At 46.8% G+C, this 20,521-nt stretch overlaps 1 protein-coding gene across 5 annotated transcripts in view; it reads left to right on the forward strand.

Moving 5' to 3' along the window:
- Positions 1 to 20,521, forward strand: part of cep350 (centrosomal protein 350) — a 248,859-nt gene that overhangs the window by 102,874 nt on the left and 125,464 nt on the right. For 4 of the 5 annotated variants that reach the window (XM_038795159.1, XM_038795161.1, XM_038795162.1 and 1 more), the window contains exons 12-18: positions 2,735 to 3,792; positions 4,477 to 4,627; positions 10,765 to 10,919; positions 11,433 to 11,628; positions 15,843 to 16,075; positions 16,763 to 16,926; positions 17,396 to 17,506. In XM_038795159.1, coding sequence (XP_038651087.1) covers positions 2,735 to 3,792; positions 4,477 to 4,627; positions 10,765 to 10,919; positions 11,433 to 11,628; positions 15,843 to 16,075; positions 16,763 to 16,926; positions 17,396 to 17,506 — 2,068 coding nt within the window. The remainder of the gene's footprint in view (positions 1 to 2,734; positions 3,793 to 4,476; positions 4,628 to 10,764; positions 10,920 to 11,432; positions 11,629 to 15,842; positions 16,076 to 16,762; positions 16,927 to 17,395; positions 17,507 to 20,521) is intronic. The other variant, XM_038795160.1, reaches the window with a different exon arrangement.

A 20,521-nucleotide genomic window follows, 5' to 3' on the forward strand; every position in this document is an offset into this window, starting at 1 on the left:
GGTGTGTTCCACCCGGGGAAAAAGTCTCTGACTGTCTACTCTATCTATTCCCCTGATCATCTTATAAACCTCTATCAAGTCGCCCCTCATCCTTCTCCGTTCTAATGAGAAAAGGCCTAGCACCCTCGATCTTTCCTCGTATGACCTACTCTCCATTCCAGGCAACATCCTGGTAAATCTCCTTTGCACCTTTTCCAAAGCTTCCACATCCTTCCTAAAATGAGGTGACCAGAACTGCACACAGTACTCCAAATGTGGCCTGACCAAGGTTTTGTACAGCTGCATCATCACCTCACGGCTCTTAAATTCAATCCCTCTGCTAATGAACGCTAGTACACCATAGGCCTTCTTCACAGCTCTATCCACTTGAGTGGCAACTTTCAAAGAACTATGAACATAGACCCCAAGATCTCTCTGCTCCTCCACATTGCCAAGAACCCTACCATTAACCCTGTATTCCGCATTCAGATTTGTCCTTCCAAAATGGACAACCTCACACTTGTCAGGGTTAAACTCCATCTGCCACTTCTCAGCCCAGCTCTGCATTCTATCTATGTCTCTTTGAAGCCGACAACAGCCCTCCTCACTATCCACAACTCCACCAATCTTCGTATCATCTGCAAATTTACTGACCCACCCTTCAACTCCCTCATCCAAGTCGTTAATGAAAATCACAAACAGCAGAGGACCCAGAACTGATCCCTGCGGTACGCCACTGGTAACTGGGCTCCAGGCTGAATATTTGCCATCCACCACCACTCTCTGTCTTCTATCGGTTAGCCAGTTTGTTATCCAACTGGCCAAATTTCCCACTATCCCATGCCTCCTTACTTTCTGCATAAGCCTACCATGGGGAACCTTATCAAATGCCTTACTAAAATCCATGTACACTACATCCACTGCTTTACCTTCATCCACATGCTTGGTCACCTCCTCAAAGAATTCAATAAGACTTAAATAAGACTTAAGACTTATCTTAAATAAATTGCAGCTAGGTTCCAGTTGTGGAAGGTGTGCTTAGTGAATCATAGGCCTGGTTAACTGATCACTTTTGGTGCCACACCCACAATTACCTGTTTGAAGTGAATGAGCTGTAATCTGCAGAATCTAAATCTGAACTGACACCAGAAGAGCCAGAAATGAAAGTGCTGCATCAGTGGGGACAGAGTTAATGTTTCGAGTCCAATGTGACTCTTCTTCGAAACTCACTTTTTTGTTTTTTCAAAGAAGAGTTATAGTTGACTCAACATTAACTGTGTTCCTTCCCACAAACCTTCCAGACCGTCCGAGTGTTTCCAACATTTCCTGTTTTTATTTCAGATCTCCAGAATCTGCAGTGATTTACCTTTTTTTACACCAGAAGAACCTGATCTGCTTGTGCTTTTTCTCAATAACTTACAAGTCTCTTTGCGATAAAAGAGAGTGAAACTGCAACTTCTGTTTTCTGAAAGCCTCTTTCATTTGTATATTTACTCTTAAACATCCCCACCCATCCATTGACTCCATCTATACCTCCCGCTGCCCGGGGAAAGCGGGCAGCATAATCAAAGATCCCTCCCACCCGGCTTACCAACTCTTCCAACTTCTTCCATCAGGCAGGAGATACAAAAGTCTGAGAACACTCACGAACAGACTCAAATACAGCTTCTTCCCCACTGTCACCAGACTCCTAAATGACCCTCTTATTGACTGACCTCATTAACACTACACCCTGCATACTTCATCTGATGCCAGTGCTTATGTAGTTACATTGTATATCTTGTGTTACCCTATTATGTATTTTCTTTTATTCCCTTTTCTTCCCAGGTACAGAATGATCTGTTGAGCTGCTTGCAGAAAAATACTTTTCACTGTACCTCAGTACACATGACAATAAACAAATCCAATCCAATCCAACCCACTTCTTTCCGCCCCTTAATTCAGCTTTCCAAAAAAACATTTACCACGCTGAAGCAGTGTTTGTGTGAGCATTGTTCAGTTAAGGGCAACCTTGGCAATGCTGTTTTAAAAGTAAAGAAGTACTTGCATTTAGATATTACCTTTCATGGCCTCTGGATATCAAAAGTGTCTCGTAATCAACGAATCACTTTTTTAAAATAAATTTAAGACCAATTATTTTGTTTTTCCAATTAAGGGGCAATTTAGTGTGGCCAATCCACCTAACCTGCACATTTTGGGGTTGTGGGGGTGAAATCCACGTAGCAACGGGGAGAATGTGCAAACTCCACGCAGACAGTGACCCAGGGCTGGGATCTAACCCGGGTCCTCAGCGCCGTAGGCAGCAATGCTAACAACTGGGCCACCGTGCTGTCCCAATGAATCACCTTTCAATTGAATTCACTATTGTAATGGGCACATGGCATCCAATTTGTGAACAGCAAGATCCCACAAACAGCAGTGTCAGAATTCACTGATAGTGATGTTGATTAAGAGATAAAGATTGACCAGAACGCCAGGGAAAGCTTCCTTGTTCTTTTGGAATAGTGTTGTGGGATTTTCTTTGTGGTCGCCTTGAGGTAAAATAGAAAGAACGGCATTTCCAGCATTGCAGTGCTCTCTCAGTACTGCAATGATATGTGAATATAGATTGTGGTCTCTGAAGTGGGACTGGGGCCCACAACCTCCTGACACAGAGGCACGAGTGCTGCCATTGTGCCACAACTGACATGACTAACTGCAGGGAATTAAAGCTGCAGTAATATTTGGCTTCTGAAACAGTGTGCTTCTTTTTCAGACATGACCGTTTGGACTCCTCCTGGATGCCAACTAATCGCCTCAATGCTGGCGTACAGCCCGCCCACCCTCTGAGTGCCGGCAATCTCTTTTCACATCTACCAAACCTAGATCCTCGAGGTTTTCTGTCCAAGGATTTGGAAGCAGCAGCAAATAGGAAGGAACCTCTGTTGAAAGGGCAGGCACCTTCTCTGCAATATCCATCCTCTGGCTTGTCTCCATATGACTACACAAGTGCACAAAAAGTCACCGTCCCGCACAAAAGCAGACTAGACCGCATCGAGGCACTGAAAGCAATGGCGGCTTCTCTCTCCGACCGGATTGAGAATGGTGCCAAAAAGCTTGCGGGCGCAGGCATCAACTATGGGGTTGCGCAGAGCTCCGAACATGATGTGCTCCAGATTGCATGGGATGATGGACGATGGACAAAGCCCACTAGTCCACCCGTTCGTGACAGTGGTGAGGAAGACATCTCGCCCAGAATTCGTCGAAACAGAGGAGCCAATGTGGGCCACACAAGCTACGAGGATCAGCTGCCAGGAGTTGGCAATCTGTATGAGTTTAAAAAAGTTGGCGAGTCACCCCATTGCCAAGCCTCTGTGACAGCGATGGCCACAGAGGGCAGGACTTCAGGGACTGACTGGTACCAGGAAGTGAGCTGGGAAAATGCGTACAAGAGGTCACTTGAGGCCCTGGAGCAAGACCTACAAAAGCTCAGCAGGGAGAGGAACCAGTTTGATTCCCCCCATTCTAGTGGGGGGTCGATCAGCGAAGGGCCGTTACTGAGTGAAGGAAGTCTCTCTGAGGAGGATGGTCTACCCGGCGGCAGGGACCCCATCACATTAACGGAAAAATTGAGGGATAAGGAATTCTGTGCAGGAGAATCAAACTCTTCTTGCAGGCCGGTTGCAGAATTCCAGAAAGAAGCAGAGAGATACCAGCCCATGCAACTGTACCCAGAGGGATGCAAGAATAGAGCACCATGGGAAGAGCTAGCCAAGGGGAGTCCTCATAGTGTGATCAACATCTTTACAAAGAGTTACCAGTTCTATGGACAAGGTAAGGGGTTATATGCCTGAGCCTGCTAATTTATTACCAAAGAGAAAATGCTGGAAAATCTCAGCAGGTCTGGCAGCATCTAGGGAGAGAAAAGAGCTACCATTTCGAGTCCAGATGACCCTTTGTCAAAGCTCATTTATTGTGCCTTATGTACCTCCCCATCCCCACCAATCCATTTTTCTCCTCTGACAGTCTTGGGGCTGGGTTGGGATATTTACCTTTCACAATGTCATTCAGGGTACCATTACTTTTATGCACGTCGCAGTAGAAAACTGTCGCGTTTTTTGTTTACTGTGGGAGGGCTCGCAGCCAAGCAGGGTCCTGTGCTTCCCTGCTATCCACATGATCAGGTTTCAGCAGACGTAGATGGATCTTGAGTGACTAAAGCGTTATTGGGGGGGGGGAAGACATCTGATGTGAGCGAGGGGTGTTGGGTGCCTGAGGCCTGATGCGAGCAATGTTGGGATATGGCACAAAATGGGGCTTTGGGCCGACGGGTGCTGATGGGAAGGGGACAGCTAACAGGAGCATGAGGGAAGGTCTGCAAATGAGAATTGATAGTCTGTGACCAACCTGTTTATTTTCCTCAGCGATGCAAAGTGTATGATGTGGGAAGGGAGTATCTTCAACAGGTCTGGTGGGAGTTGCTACATGTGCCCTTGTGACACTGCTTTCTGTTGACAGGAGGTTTGGAGGACGGGTCTGACAGAGGCTCACCAACGCTGTTGCCCCTGGTGTCTGCTGCAAGCCCAGAAGAAGTGGCTCCATATGAGGATGACTTCCTTTCTGCCCAGAGCAGTACAAGTTTGAGCAGGAAGATCCCATCGTACCAAAGGTAATGAGTAGGTAGTAGTGTGAGTGATTGCTCCTTCAGATAAAATAAATACGTTTTCTTGATAAAGTCACTGCATTGCCAAGCGTATTTGATGGGGTGAATGAGAAAAAGAAGAAAAGGTAAAGTGTGTGTTAGAGTGGAAAGGAAAAGTGAGTGGTAATGGGATGATTTGTCCAGAGAATGTCATTTTTTTCCCCCCTCATCCTCCCCAACTTTTGAATTCCGTATTCCAGTGCGCTCGTGTTTTGCTTTTGTCTTAGATGAGCAACATGGTGACAGTGATTCCGGCCTTGTCTGTGTGGAGTTTGCATGTTCTTCCCGTGTCTGCATGGGTTTCCTCCTACAGTCCAAAGTTGTGCAGGTTAGGTGGATTGGAGACACTAAATTACTGCTTGGTGTCCAGGGATGTACAGGTTAGGTTACAGGGATAGGGCAGGGTGGACCTAGGTAGAGCGTCTTTCGGTTGTATGGTGCAGAATCAATGGGCTGAATGGCCTCCTTTTCCAATGTAGATTTTCTGTGATTTAAGGTAATTGGCAAAAAGAGGCAAAAGAGAAATTAGTGTTTGTTTTATGCAGCAAATAGGAACCATCTGAAATGTACTGCCGAAAGCGTGATGGAAGCAGATTCCAAAGTAATTTTCTAAGCAGAATTGGGTAATTACTTGAATGGGAAACAATTTACAGTGTGTTGGGGTCAGAGATCATCATAGGGTCAGTACGGGCACCTTGGACAAAAAGGAATATCTTCTGTACTGAGAGATTTTGATTGAGCATGGTCAGTGTTGTTGGGGGGGGCACACGGTCAGTGTTGTTGAGGGGGCAGTGTTGTTGAGGGGGCAGTGTTGTTGGGGGTGGGCACTGTCAGTGTTGTTGGGGGGGGGCACGGTCAATGTTGTTGAGGGGGGGCACGGTCAGTGTTGTTGAGGGGCAGTGTTGTTGGGGGGGGGCACGGTCAGTGTTGTTGAGGGGGCAGTGTTGTTGGGGGGTGGGCACGGTCAGTGTTGTTGAGGGGGCACACGGTCAGTGTTGTTGAGGGGGCAGTGTTGTTAGGGGTGGGCACGGTCAGTGTTGGGGGGTGGGCACGGTCAGTGTTGTTGAGGGGGGGGGGGACACAGTCAGTGTTGTTGAGGGGGCATGGTCAGTGTTGTTGGCCACCGGGAGCGGGGGGGGTGTTAATATTTCTGGCAGTATAAGCATATTGATTTCTGAAAAAGCACAACTTGAGTAAATTTTGGGATTGTGGTGCCTTGCCTAGCACAAGTGACTTGAACTGTTTCACTATTTGCTGTATGTACAAAATGGATGGACTAAGGCTGATCATGTGATCAACAGCCCTAATGACATTTATAAATGTTCCAATTCCACAATTGGGGCCATCAGACTGATGGACCGGATGCTGCACCTGTTAATACTTTACCCAAATAGCTCAACACTGTCCCCAAATGGCAGAGACACATGCCTGCAGCCTCATAATTATGTGTTCAAATGAATGACGGGGAAATGTTTTTACAAATCCAAGAAGTCTGGCTTGAATCCGAACCTCTCGGGGTATATTTAATCCCCCAAAGCTCGCCACCAGTGGACACAGCTTTAATTTGACTCCCAACGATCTCCGACACGATCTCAAAAAATGAGATCCAGAACCCATTAGGGCAGGACCAGAACGTGTGAGTGATTCGCAGGTCCCCCTGAACAACGCTCAAACCTATCCTTCACCGGGAAGAACTCACTCGTACACTTCTTAGTTAAGTGCACTGTATGTACGACTTTAAACTGTATCAGGCTCAATCTAGCTCAGGAGGAGGTAAAGTTCACCCTATGCAGGATCTCATTCCACACCCCTCCCTCTGGCCCTATGCCCAGCTCTTCTTCCCCTTCACTTCTATTGATGGTTTCCCCATCTCCAGAAAACACAAACACTCAAATATATCGGAGTCCTTCCCTTGCCCCATCTCATGATGGAATCCTGTGTGGGCCTCCGCAACTGGGGGAACGAAGGCAGCTCTTTAAGAATAAAATTTCTCACCTGCAAATACCTAAATGCACTTGCCCTCGGGAGTTGAAATTTCTCCTCCGTCTCCTCTAGACCTGCAAACCTATCTTCCACAAACAAATCCCTGAACCTCTCAACCCTCTTTCTCCTCCATATCCTGTACGTTGCGTCCAGCCCTGAAGGTGCAAACCTATGATTAACATAAATTGGCAACAATAAAGAAATGCCCCCCAGTCCAAAATGTTGCCTAAAATGGTTCCAAACTCTTAAAGATGTCACTATCACTGGGCTCATCAAGAGTCTGGCAGAGGAGAGCAGAAGAGGGGCCATAACCAACGGCCTTTGACATGACCATACACAGGAGGCCTCCTCCATCCGACTCCACCCTGCACCCAACTCTTCAAACCACCCTTGCATTTTTGCAATGTTCGCCACCCATAATAGAGCATCAGGTTTGGCAGTGGCAACCCACCCAATTGTTGCCCCTCTTCAGGAAGGCTCTTCTAATCCTGAAGGTCTTTACTGCCCAGACAAAGAGCGAGATTAACCTTATCAACCCTAGCGAAAAAAGATTTGGGGAGGAAGATCGGAAGACTCTGGAACACGAATAAAAACTTTGGTAAAACGTTTGTTTTAACTGTGTATACACTACCCGCCAAGGTTAGTGGGAGTTCATCCCTCTCTTCAGGTCCCCCTTCACCACCTCCACCAGACCGGTCAAGTTCAGCTTGTGTATAAATGTCCAATTTTGCATCACCTGAATCCCTAAATACCTAAACTTCATCTTGGCCAGTTTAAAAGGCAGCCTCCCCGGGTCTGTCCTCTTCCACAGGGAATTTACCGAGAAGATTTCGCTCTTGCTCATATTTAATCTGTACCCTGAAAAGGATCCAAATTTTTTCTACAGTTCCATAATTTTTCCCAGACCTATGACAAGATCAGAAACGTACAACAACGAATTGTCCGTGTAAAGGGACATTGTTCCTCACCAACCCAACCCCCCCCATCCCAATATCTTTCCATTCTATTGATGGTCTAAGTGCAATGGCCAATGGTTCAATCGCTAGCGTGAACAATAATGGAGATAGCGGGCACTTGTGTGTCGTACCCCTGTGTAGTCAGAAATATCCTGGGCTCTCAGCATTGGTCCACTAGTCATGGGGGCATTATATAACCGTTTCACCCAGGAAATAATAATGGGACCAAGCCCAAGTTTCCCCAAGATCTCAAAGAGGTAGCTCCACTTCACATGGTGAAAGGCCTTCTCCGCATTCATGGTGATGATTACCTCCAGCACCTGCTTCACAGAGGGCGGCATGACCACATTTGAAAGCCTCCTGATGATGGACGACAACTGTCGGCCCCTGACAAATCTTATCTAGTCCTTGGAGATCACTTCTGGTAAGCACCCCTCCAAACCTTTTACCAGAACCGTTATAGTATTTTCACATCACTGTTTAATAGTGAAATTGGCCTATGAGACCGCATTCAAGGGCAGCACGGTGACGCAGTGATTAGCGTTGCTGCCTCACGGCGCCGAGGTCCCAGGTTCGATCCCGGCTCTGGGTCACTGTCCATATGGAGTTTGCACATTCTCCCCGTGTTTGCGTGGGTTTTGCCCCCACAACCAATGATGTGCAGGGTAGGTGGATTGGCCATGTTAAATTGCCCCTTAATTGGGAAAAAATGAATTGGGTACTCTAAATTTATTTGGAAAAAAAAAAACCTGCATTCAAGGGGATTGTTGTTGTTTTTCCGGATTAGAGACATTGTGGCCTGCATTAGTGCGGCCTCTAGCAACTCTCTCAGCAGAGAGTCGTTGAACATTCCCAGTAAGTACGGCGCCCGCAAGGCCGAAAACCATCAGGACCTGGTGCCCTCCCCGATTGCATGGACTAATGCGGTCTGTAACATGCTCCAACCCCAATGGTGCCTCCAGCCTCTCTCCCTTCACCCTTTCTACCACTGGGAAGTTCAATTTGTCCAAAAATTGCACCATCTCTGAACCACCCACCGGTGGTTCAGACTTATATAGTCCTCGATTTAAAAACAGAAAAATCTCAAAAGCTCCATTAATCTTGTCTGGGGCAATAACCAACTCCCCATCATCTTCAACCTGAGCTATTTCATGTGTGGCTGCCTGCTGTCTCAATTCGTGAGCCAATAATCGACTGGCTTCATCCCGTGCTCATTAAATGTCCCTCGCAAATGGCAGAGCTGGCTCACCACGTTCTATGTCGATTCAAGCTCAAACACGGTAGCATGGTGGTTAGCATAAATGCTTCACAGCTCCAGGGTCCCAGGTTCGATTCCCGGCTGGGTCACTGTCTGTGCGGAGTCTGCACATCCTCCCCGTGTGTGAGTGGGTTTCCTCCGGGTACTCCGGTTTCCTCCCACAGTCCAAAGATGTGCGGGTTAGGTGGATTGGCCATGCTAAATTGCCCGTAGTGTCCTAAAAAGGTAAGGTTAAGGGGGGGGGGGGGGTTGTTGGGTTACGGGTATAGGGTGGATACGTGGGTTTGAGTAGGGTGATCATGGCTCGGCACAACATCGAGGGCCGAAGGGCCTGTTCTGTGCTGTACTGTTCTATGTGCAGCCTGTTCTATGTGCAGGCTGGGTGGATTGACCATGCTAAATTGCCACTTAATTGGGAAAAATAATTGGGTACTCTAAATTTACTAAAAAAAACAACCCCCACATAGGCCCATCATCCTCATTTTTCTACCCCGCCCACCCTCCCCCATGTGAGTATTGAGAGAGACATGGAACTTGCGACGATAGTTAGCTGCTATGGGGTGAGCTTTGCAATACTGGTGCCAACCTGGCAACGATTAAAGTTCAACTGGAAATGTTGCAGGAAATTTTAACTTGACCTTCCAGTCTGGAGGGAAGACTGGATTGGATGTAGTGCTGTTTTTACATTTGCCCTATTTTAGACTCCATTGAAGTCACTATTGGCGGAGTATTTGCCTGGATTCCAGAGAATCCCTACAGTGCAGAAAGAGGCCATTAGACCCATCGAATCAGTCTTGGCTCTCGGAAAGATTGCACTATCTAGGCCCATTTCTCCCTCCCTATCCCCGTAGCTCCACACATTGATTATGGCCAATTCATTGGTTTCTATGGGTGGGGTTAGTGAGGAGTACGGGGTAAATGGAATTAGAAGGATCCATGGAATCTCTACAGTGCAGAAGGAGGCCATTCGGCCCATCAGGATTCCACCAACCCTCTGAAAGAGCTCCTCCCTACCTAAGCCCACTCCCCCGCCCTATCCCTGTAACCCCACCTAACCTGCACATCTCTGGACTGTGGGAAGAAACTAGAGCACCTGGAGGAAACTCTCGCAGATACGGGGAGAATGTGCAATCTCCACACAGACATTTGATTCCCTGTCCACCGTTGTCAGTTCAAAACACCCCTATAGTGTCATTGTGTCCCACTGTCCCCTGAACTCACTGACCTACATTGGTTCCTGGTATGGTAATACCTGAACTTTAAACAGTTCATCCTTGTTTTCAAATTCATTCATGGCCTCACCCCAATCTCTGTAACCTCCCCCAACCCTGCAATTCTTAGATCTCTCTTGGAGCAGGTTTAGCTCCGTTGGCTGGACAGGTGGTTCAGGTTTAGCTCCATTGGCTGGACAGCTGGTTCATGAAGCAGAGCGAGGCCAGCAGCACGGGTTCAATTTCTGTACCTGCTGAGGTTATTCATGAAGGCGCTACCGTCTCAACTTTGCCACTTGCCTGAGGTGTGGAGACCCTCAGGTTAAATCAGCTCTCCCCCTCAAAAGGGAAAGTAGACCAGTCATATGGGACTGTGGTGACTTTATGTGCCCTGTCATTTTCTTTGCTCCATGATTGGCGCCCGTGCCTTCAGCTGCCTAGATTCTAAGCTCTGGTATTGACCCCCCCGACCTCTCTATCTCTCCTCTCTCTTCGTAGGATGCCTTGGGAAGTGCTATACAAATGCAAGTTGTTGTTGCTGCTTTCTCACTGACCAATATTTGTGTTTACAGAATTAAATCGTGTAATCTTCAACATCTTCAGGAGCTACTTCACTGGCTACCATTTACTTCTTAAAGATTGACATTCTAAACAAACAACACGGTGGATTAATTGCTGCTTTTTGTGTCTCCTTAGCAGTGGCAGCAGTCCATCCAGTGCTCAAGGAGAAGTTTCCAGCAAACGATCTTATGATACAAGACCTGGTGAGATATCTCCACGGGTCTCAGGACAGCGCTCCGCAGCCTCCTCCCGATCCTCTGGCTCTTCAGGAAAGAAAATGAAGATTGATGGTAAGGGACCTGCAGCTGCCATGAGGTTGTGTGAATGTGCCTTGATTTGTCCTGCCGGATTCTTTCACTCGTTGTCTGGGAATGCTTTGGCTCTGTTAGCTCTCTTCTTCCCCCCCCCCCCCCCCCTCCCCCCCCCCCCCAATAACTCCCTTCCCAGGCACTTTTGCCACCTTCGTCCCCTCCCACCTTCCTGACCATCTTCACGCCCCTTCCTCCCCCCAACACACACACGCACACAATTTTCCCGGCCACCTTTGTGCCCCCATCCCGCACGTATTCTCATCCACCTTTTACCCTGTCCCCCATCGCTGATGAAGACCAGGTTGCTGTTCACAAATGTGACTAAAAAGAATTGCAATTGATTGGATGTTAGGGATTGGGTTTCGCAGAGATATATTTATTGGGTTTGACGCATAGGCGCAAATAAATTAAATAATTTCAATTGTCTTGTGAGAACAGGTGAGAATCATCTGAATCTGTACGAATTATGATGATGATCTTTGCAACTTTTAGCTTTGGCAGGTGCTGATGTTGCTGGGACTGTGCGGCATTCTCCTGTGGATGATGTGACTTGGGTATCTGCCAGTATTTCAGAACGGAGTTCCCCTGAAGAAAGGATGCCAGGCCTGGGGCAAAGCTTCGTCGGAGATCTTGAGCAAGTAAAAGTTGCAAATGACATGGAAGAACCCATCCTTCATTCCCCAGCTAGGTATGGTCTACAAAAATGTACTTAAAAATATGGCCAGGTGTACTGAACTTGGATGCGAAAGGAGTTTTGAAGGAAATTTAACGACTGAGGAACGTGTGTGATACTAGGGAAGAGAAAGTACTGGAGAAATTAATTTGGACTCAAAGTTGACCAATTCCCTGGACCCCGAAGCACTAAATCATGGAGTTCTAAAAGAGGTGGCTGTAGAGATAGTGCATGCATAGGTTTTGATCTTCCAAGATTCTTTCAATTCTGGAAAGATCTAAGTGGATTGGAAGTGAGCAAATGATTCAGCACTGTTCAAGAAATGAGGTGGAGAAAAAAATGGGAACCGATAGACCATTAGCCTGACATTAGCGGTGGGGAAAATTCTGGAATCCGTTATTAATCAGATGGTATCAGGATCCTTGTAAAATGAGTAGTCAGAGTCAACATGGTTTTATGGAAGGGTAACGATGGGGAACTGGTGCATGTTGTATATTTATCCAGTGCCTTTTAAAAAAAAATATATAAGATGTAAGACAAGATAAGGGTTCAGCGGTTAAATTAACATGGATGCAGGGTTGGTTAATGGACAAAAATCAGTAGGAATAATTTTGTCATTTGCAAATTAGCAGGCTGAAATTAATGTTTTATGGCAAGAATTGATGCTAGGGCTTCAGCTATTTGCAATCTATATTGATAACTTAAGAGCAGTGTTTTTCAAACTTTTTTTTTTCTGGAATCCATTTTTGCTAACCTGCGGCCATTGGGCATTGTCCCGCACTCGAGGCTACCACGGGAATGACACAACCAATTGTCTGCGTCCCTCCCGACACTGGCCAGCGACCCATCCACGGATCGCGACCCGCACTTTGAAAAAAAGATGAAGGGACAGTAATGCATCCTGGTTTGCTGATGATGCTAGGTGGGAGAATATGTTGAGGGGAACCCAAAGAGTCTACAAAGGCATAAAGATGTCATATGCTTGGAAGATTGTGGCAAGTGTGGGGGAAATATTAAGTTATTTGCTTTGGTAGGAAGAAGAGAAAAAAAAATTTGGATCATGAACTATTAAAATTTGATTTCAGAGAGATTTGGTAATCTTTGGACATGAAATGAAGGAAGTTAACAAATAGGACAGCAAAGAATTTGCGCATTGACTATCAATGGGCTGCAGGGTGGCACAGTGGTTAGCACTTCGCAGCACCAGGGTCCCAGGTTCGATTCCTGGCTTGGGTCACTGTCTGTATGGAGTCTGCACATTTTCCCTGTATCTGTGTGGGTTTCCTCCGGGTGCTCTGGTTCCTCCCAGAAGTCTCGAAAGATGTGTTGTTAGGCAATTTGGATATTCTGAATTCTCCCTCAGTGTACCCGAACAGGCGCTGGAATGTGGCGACGAGGGGCTTTTCACAGTAACTTCATTGCAGTGTTAATGCAAGCCTACTTGTGACAATAAAGATTGTTATTATTATTAATGCAAGAGGGTTGAAGTAGAAGAATAAATAAGGAAATCTTGCTGTAATTGTCTTTGTTGAGACCATAACTGAAGCATTGTGATACATTTTTGTACATCCATATGGAAAGACTGATATACTTTCCTTTGAAGGGGTGCAATGAAGGTTCACTAGATTGGTTCCTGGGGTGAGAGGATGGTCCGAAGAGGAAGAGACTAAGAAGAATTGGCCTACACTCTCTAGAGTTCAGAAGAATGATAGATATCATTGAAATCTAAGATTCTGAGAGGCTGAATTGAATTGAAATTCCCAAGCTGCCGTGGTGAAACGTGAACTCATGCCTCTAGGACATTTGCCTGGGTCTCTGGTTTACTAATCCAGTGACATTTAAAAAAAAATTTTAAGTACCCGATTATTTTCTTTCTAATTTTCCAATTAAGGGGCAATTTAGCGTGGCCAACCCACCTAACCTGCACATCTTTTGGGTTGTGGGGGTGAAACTCACGCAGACACGGGGAGAATGTGCAAACTCCGCACAGACAGTGACCCGGAGATGGGATCGAACTCGGGTCCTCAGTGCCGCAGGCAGCAGTGCTAACCACTGCATCATCGTGCCGCCCACTAGTCCAGTAACATTACCACAATGCTGCCGTCCTTATTTTCTCTGACTGAAGACGAGAGAACTAGGGCCATAACCTCAAGATAAGGGGTTGGCCATTTAGGACAGAGTTGAGAAATTTCTTCACTCGGTGGATTGTGGATCTTCGGAGTTCACTATCTCCAGCAGGGTGAGGATATTCAAGAAAACCTGGCCGGATAGTGTTGTATATTATTATGAGTTGGGCAGTGGTGAATTCTCCTTGCTGTTATTAGAAGTTTGGCCTACTTGGGTAACTGGTGGCTGCGGGTGAGGGTAGGCAATAGTCATCAGTATGCAAGATCATGCTTGCTTTATGTGATGCTGGAGATTTTGCAAGCCACTTCATGCCTTATGGCATGGTGTGTAGTCTTTGGTTGTCCTCATTTTTATGCCCTGCCTGTTTAATTTTCCCCTATTGACATCACTATTACCATCCATATGTTGGTCAGTGATGAATCCTCGTGGGTTCTATGCAGAATGCGGCAACCCAGATGGCCAAGGGTAAGCTGGAGGTGTGCCGTTAGTCCTTGGAGAGTATACATTGATGGGGTAGGACGGAGGCTGGAGGAAACTTGCACTGCTGTGCTTGGTAAGGACTGAAAATGGAGTGTTACTTAGTACCTGACTTTAGCCCTGTTGTTTTCTGTAAAACTTCAGACACTTCGACCAGTTTATTACTCAAGCGCTTTACCCAAGTGCCCTTATTTGCAAGATGAACAAAGGACAAATGCAAGTTTATGGTTCAACCAACCAACTTTCTTATCAAACACAGTAAAAACAGTTACTCCATTTCAATGATCCCAACTACAATAATCCCGAGATTCTTAATACTACTCATGCCGATGAACTCAGTCGAGCTGCGGGCCCAATTCTCTTGAGTCTCGGTTGTCTCAGGACCTCCGCCCTCTTGCGCGCTGCTCCCTTCTGTCCTCTGGTCTGCCATTGAATCTTCTCTGTTACATCTGTGCTGAGTCTTTTCTGCGGTTTGCCTCTGGATGCCCCTTTGTTATACACTCTTTACTCCCTTCCAAAAGCTTCTCTGGCCCTCAGCCATTGAGATTTTGGGGCAGGGGTCGAAACACCCAATGGAGTTGCTGATTGCAACTCTGCAGGACACCAGGAACCTATCCCCTGGGGTCCATCCCCAGGAACTGTCCGCATGCAACTGTACTCCATATATGGTAACAGCGGTGAATCTGAGCATAATATAATATAATCTTTATTGTCACAAGTAGGCTTACATTAACAATGCAATGAAGTTATTGTGAAAAGCCCCGAGTCGCCACATTCCGGCACCTGTTCGGGTCACAGAGGGAGAATTCAGAATGTCCATTCCACAATAGTCAATCCATTTGAATGGGGCCAATTATCTCCTGATGTGCTTTTTACAGGGCAGGCCCAGACTTTCCCCGCCCATCTGTCTCTGCTCTATGTATTCAAACTTGGCTGTTCAAATTCCCACCAGGCCTGCTGGGGGTTGACTGTGGCTGTGATTTAAAATGCCCAATTCTTGATTTAAAGTGTCCAATGATGTATCAGGCCTAAAATTCAGGCAGTTGTCCATTTTTCCACATTGTGCTGGTGCTTTGGTACTTTTTCTTGAAGTTGGGCTGACAGAAGTGATTCTTGCCATGTTGCCATGTTCCCTGGGAATATCCTTATGATCTAGGATCCTGGAGAAGGGGTGCCTCATTCCTTCCTTTTGTTGCTTGTTTTATAAGAGTCAGCATCCTGTCAATTTATGTTCTGGGGGGGTTAATGTGAATGCCCCTCATTCTGCTGTCTGAATGCAGTACATGGGCTGATGACTTGTTGAGACTGAGTTGCTCGGGTTTGTTAGCCCTGTGCAGCACTTGGTAGGTTCATCACCCCACTATCTGGGCACTGAATAGATGTTTAACTTTGTGAAGGAATGGTATTTCAGAAGATTTGATTTTGAGAATGGCAGAGGAAGCACAGGCTGATCCAAACGGGATGGTTGTTTATTCCTGATGTTGTCTAAGTACAGATTGTTTAAAGCAGAGCTTTGGCATCCAGATATGCTAAGGCATGAAATCTGCAGCGTTAAATGGTTTAAGTGATGCCTTGTGTTAGATGCCTGTAACAGAATTTGTAATAGTGTAAATATGTGCTTTTAGTGTCCAAGTGGAGCCATCGAAGCACAAGAAAGCCACAAGCTCTTTGTCCTTTCAGTCTGCTGTCAACAATGTGTCTCCGAGGCCTTTTCAGAATGACACAGGAACAGTATCAGGAGATGGGATGAGGCAACTGGCCAATGCTACCTTCACACCTTCACCTTCTCTAACCTACAGACCGCAATTCACCGACATCAGCGTTACAGCAGCCAGACCCCCTACATCCTCTGCTGCAGGTTGGAACAATATAAAGCTTGTGTGAACCTTAGTTGTAATGGTGACTTAGTGAAAATGGAAAGGAATGGTGTGTGTTTTAGTGTATGAATCATTAAGATGTTACTGTGTCATGCATGGCTTTATTTCAGTAACTGCCTCCTGTCATTTCTTTATTATGGATCAGTGGGGGCAGAAGGAACACTTTCATTATGTGTGTTTTAAATGAAATGCTGCGTATCCGGAAACCCAAGTGGAGAGAGCTCGGGGTCGGTGTATGGAAGGATTAGTGAGGAGTTGTGCAGTTGCTGGGGCAGAAGCAAGTGCTTTTTAAGTAAAGAGTGATCAGACCCAGTGTTTCAACACCTCTGCACATAATGTAAAACATATTCTTGGATTAGTTGTAAATAATATGACTGTGAATGATCAACTTCATGCAAGTCTAATCATTCACCAGTGCTGTGATAAAACTGAAGGTACGTTGAATTTGGCTGTTATTCTAGCTTGCGAATCTCATCTAGATTGCATTGTCTTCTCATCTAGTTCACTAGGAATGACTAGCAGTTCTAAAAATTCATTTTGAACCTTGGGGAAGTTGAAGATCTTCTCCTAATTCTGAAGCCAGCAATTCTGTCTTCTGCCCCAATGATCCAATGTTTAACTAACTGTAAAAATTGGAGCTTACACTGTTTTCCTTTTGGTTATGGCAGCCTCCATGCTCAGCTCCCCGCTAAGCCTCCAACATCGTATGACCGCTGAACTCACTTACTTGGATGCTATAGAGGAGTCTGTCCGACAGCTCTCCGAGATAGACAGGACACGGGGGATCGCGCTTGCTCAACAGGAGACTGTGTCGTTGGCTCAGATCCTAAAGGTACTGGGCAATGCCTTGTGATCTTTCGGGGAGCAATTCTAAAATATTTACAATGACGAAGGCGGTAATTGTGAGAATTATTCCTAACCTCAGCTAAATCAAGCAAAATGAAGATTATTCAATAAATAAATATTAATTTTAATTTCCTTTGTTCTGCTTCACCAGGACAAGGCCCAATCTTAACTGTACAAACATTAAAAACTAACACGCACATAGCTGCATATTCAAATTCAGCTGATATATGAACTCAACCACGTTTCCAAAACTAGATCCTTGTAAATTTTGAGCTATTATGATGTGGTTTATGAGAGTCCCAGGCTTAGTCATTAAAATCTTGGCATTTGGCATTGCTGAGTTATGAGGTACATCATATTCCAAGTGTTAGGTCCTTGCTATCAAAGGTACCACAGTGCAAAGTGGTGTAATGTAAATTGCTGTTCCTGTTTAATTGATGGCTGTTTGTGTTCAGGCCCAGCAACAGAGACACGAGCACGACATAGCCCTCCTGAAACTGAAGGCCGAACAGGAAACGGTGGCAAGCCAGAGGCAGCTAGAGGAGACCAGGCAGAAAGCAGCACAGGTACTCAAACATGTTACAGGTGTCTGGAAATGCGAATGGATGGTCCTTGACAGACAATAAGACCACAAAATATATATTTATGGAGTGCCTGGAACATAGAGCCCACCTCTCTGTCAGTTCCCCCCACCATAGGTGGCACATGAAATCATAATCATGAAAATTGATGGCAAATCTCAAGAAGGGAGGTCTTGAGGCGATCAAGAATTTGGCACAGCTCCCGATGGAGTGGGGTTGTAAAAGATGCCTAAGCGAGGAATGTTAATTATGGGGGTGGGGACTGATTGTCAGGTTGGAGGAGGGTAAGGAGGGGAGAGGCCATAGTGACCTGGATTTCAGTTAGTAAATTTAGAAGATTAGTAGGATCCTGTCTTGTTGAGAGATTTTTTGGATCAAGCTCGTGTCCCAGAATTTTGTCTTTTTTAAAAAATAATTTTTATTGGAATTTTTTACAGAAAATATAAAAATATAACAACAAGCAGTGATATGCAACTAACAGCCCCATAACACCCACAATTCCCCCCATACCGTAACATCACATGTATCACACTCCCCCCCCCCCCCCCCCCCCCCCCAAACAAGAGAACTTAACCATAACTTAAAATTAAATAAATCAAATTTTAATAAAATAAGCAAACATAATCAACGTCGTCGTCGCCCCCCCCCGGGTTGCTGCTGCTACTGTCCCAGTACCCTATCGTTGAGCCAGAAAGTCGAGGAAAGGTTGCCACCGTTTAAAGAACCCTTGCACCGATCCTCTCAGGGCGAATTTGACCTTCTCAAGCCGGGCTACTAGGGACGCAAAGGCCAGCACACTGGCCTCTTTTGCCTCCTGCACTCCCGGCTCTACCCCAAAGATCGCGAGTCCCCATCCTGGCTTGACCCTGGATCCCATCACCCTTGACACCGTCCTCGCCACCCCCTTCCAGAACTCCTCCAATGCCGGGCATGCCCAGAACATATGGGCATGGTTCGCTGGACTCCCCGAGCACCTGACACATCTATCTTCACCCCCAAAGAACCTACTCATCCTCGTCCCAGTCATGTGGGCCCTATGCAGCACCTTGAATTGGATGAGGCTAAGCCGCGCACACGAGGAGGAAGAATTTACCCTCTCCAGGGCATCAGCCCATGTCCCGTCTTCGATCTGTTCCCCCAGTTCCCCCTCCCGCTTCGTTTTCAGCTCCTCTACTGACGCCTCTTCCACCTCCTGCATAAGCTTGTAGATATCGGATATCTTCCCCTCCCCGACCCAGACCCCCGAGAGCACCCTGTCACTCACCCCCCTCGCGGGGAGCGCAGGGAATCCCTCCACCTGCCGTCTAGCAAATGCCTTTACCTGCAGATATCTAAACATGTTTCCCGGCGGGAGCCCAAATTTCTCCTCCAACTCCCCCAGGCTCGCAAACCTTCCGTCGATAAACAGGTCCCTCAGCTGACTAATGCCCGCCCTATACCATCCCCGAAATCCCCCATCCATGTTCCCCGGGACGAACCTATGGTTCCCCCCTAACGGAGCCTCCATTGAGCCCCCCACTTCTCCCCTGTGTCGCCTCCACTGCCCCCAAATCTTGAGGGTAGCCGCCACCACCGGACTCGTGGTATACCTCGTGGGAGGGAGTGGCCACGGCGCCGTTACCAGGGCCCCCAGGCTTGTATCCCCACTGGACGCTCTCTCCATCCGTTTCCATGCTGCCCCCTCCCCCTCCATCACCCACTTACGCACCATCGACACGTTGGCCGCCCAGTAGTACCCCGAGAGGTTGGGCAACGCCAGCCCCCCCCCCATCTCTACTCCGCTCCAAGAAGACCCTCTTCACCCTCGGGGTGCCATGCGCCCAAACAAATCCCATGATGCTGCTGGTCACCCTTTTAAAAAAGGCCCTAGGGATAAAGAATTTTATGTCTTAAAAGACAGGCAACATTTTGCTTAAACTTTTTCCAATTAAGGGGCAATTTAGTGTGGCCAATCCCCCTACCCTGCACATCTTGGGTTGTGGGGGTGAGACTTACGCAGACACAGGGAGAATGTGTGAACTCCAAACGGAATGTGATCCGGGCCGGGATCCAGAGCCCCGGATGAATCCAGTCCCTGCTGTTGGTCTTTATTTGCCAGTGCAGTCTTTTGTCTATTTTAGGAGCTTGAAAGTTATTACAGAATGGTTTCAATTTGATTAGCACTGTGGCTTCACAGCGCCAGGGTCCCAGGTTCGATTCCCCGCTGGGTCACTGTCTGTGCGGAGTCTGCACGTTCTCCCCGTGTCTGCGTGGGTTTCCTCCGGGTGCTCCGGTTTCCTCCCACAGTCCAAAGACATGCAGGTTAGGTGGATTGGCCATGCTAAATTGCCCTTAGTGTCCAAAAAGGTTAGGAGGGGTTATTGGGTTACGGGGATAGGGTGGAAGTGAGGGCTTAAGTGGGTCGGTGCAGACTCGATGGGCCGAATGGCTGCCTTCTTCACTGTATGTTCTATGTTTTATTCCAAAGTTCCTCTGTCTGTCCTAGAACATAGAACATAGAACAGTACAGCACAGAACAGGCCCTTCGGCCCTCAATGTTGTGCCGAGCCATGATCACCCTACTTAAACCCACGTATCCCCCCTATACCCGTAACCCAACAACCCCCCCCCTTAACCTTACTTTTATTAGGACACTACGGGCAATTTAGCATGGCCAATCCACCTAACCCGCACATCTTTGGACATCTTTCATCCTTTTAAATTCCAACTACTCTAAAATTCTCTGCTACCTTTATCCTAACTACCACAATCCTGGACACCCATCTTGCTTATTGTATACATTTGTTCCCAACACCTTGAATTTAAAATTCTCATTCCATGTTCAAACCCTGCGCTGCCTTGTGGCACTTATCTCTTCGGCACCACAACGTTCCATGAACTGCTGTACCAATTCTGCCCTCTTGCACATCAATCATTTTCTTTGGTGCGTGATTGATAGCGGGACCATCAGCTTTCAAGGCTATAAACACCAAAAGTTCCTCCAGGAATTATTATCTCTCG

This window comes from Scyliorhinus canicula, chromosome 4, assembly GCF_902713615.1.
Source record: "Scyliorhinus canicula chromosome 4, sScyCan1.1, whole genome shotgun sequence".
Lineage (NCBI taxonomy): Eukaryota > Metazoa > Chordata > Chondrichthyes > Carcharhiniformes > Scyliorhinidae > Scyliorhinus > Scyliorhinus canicula.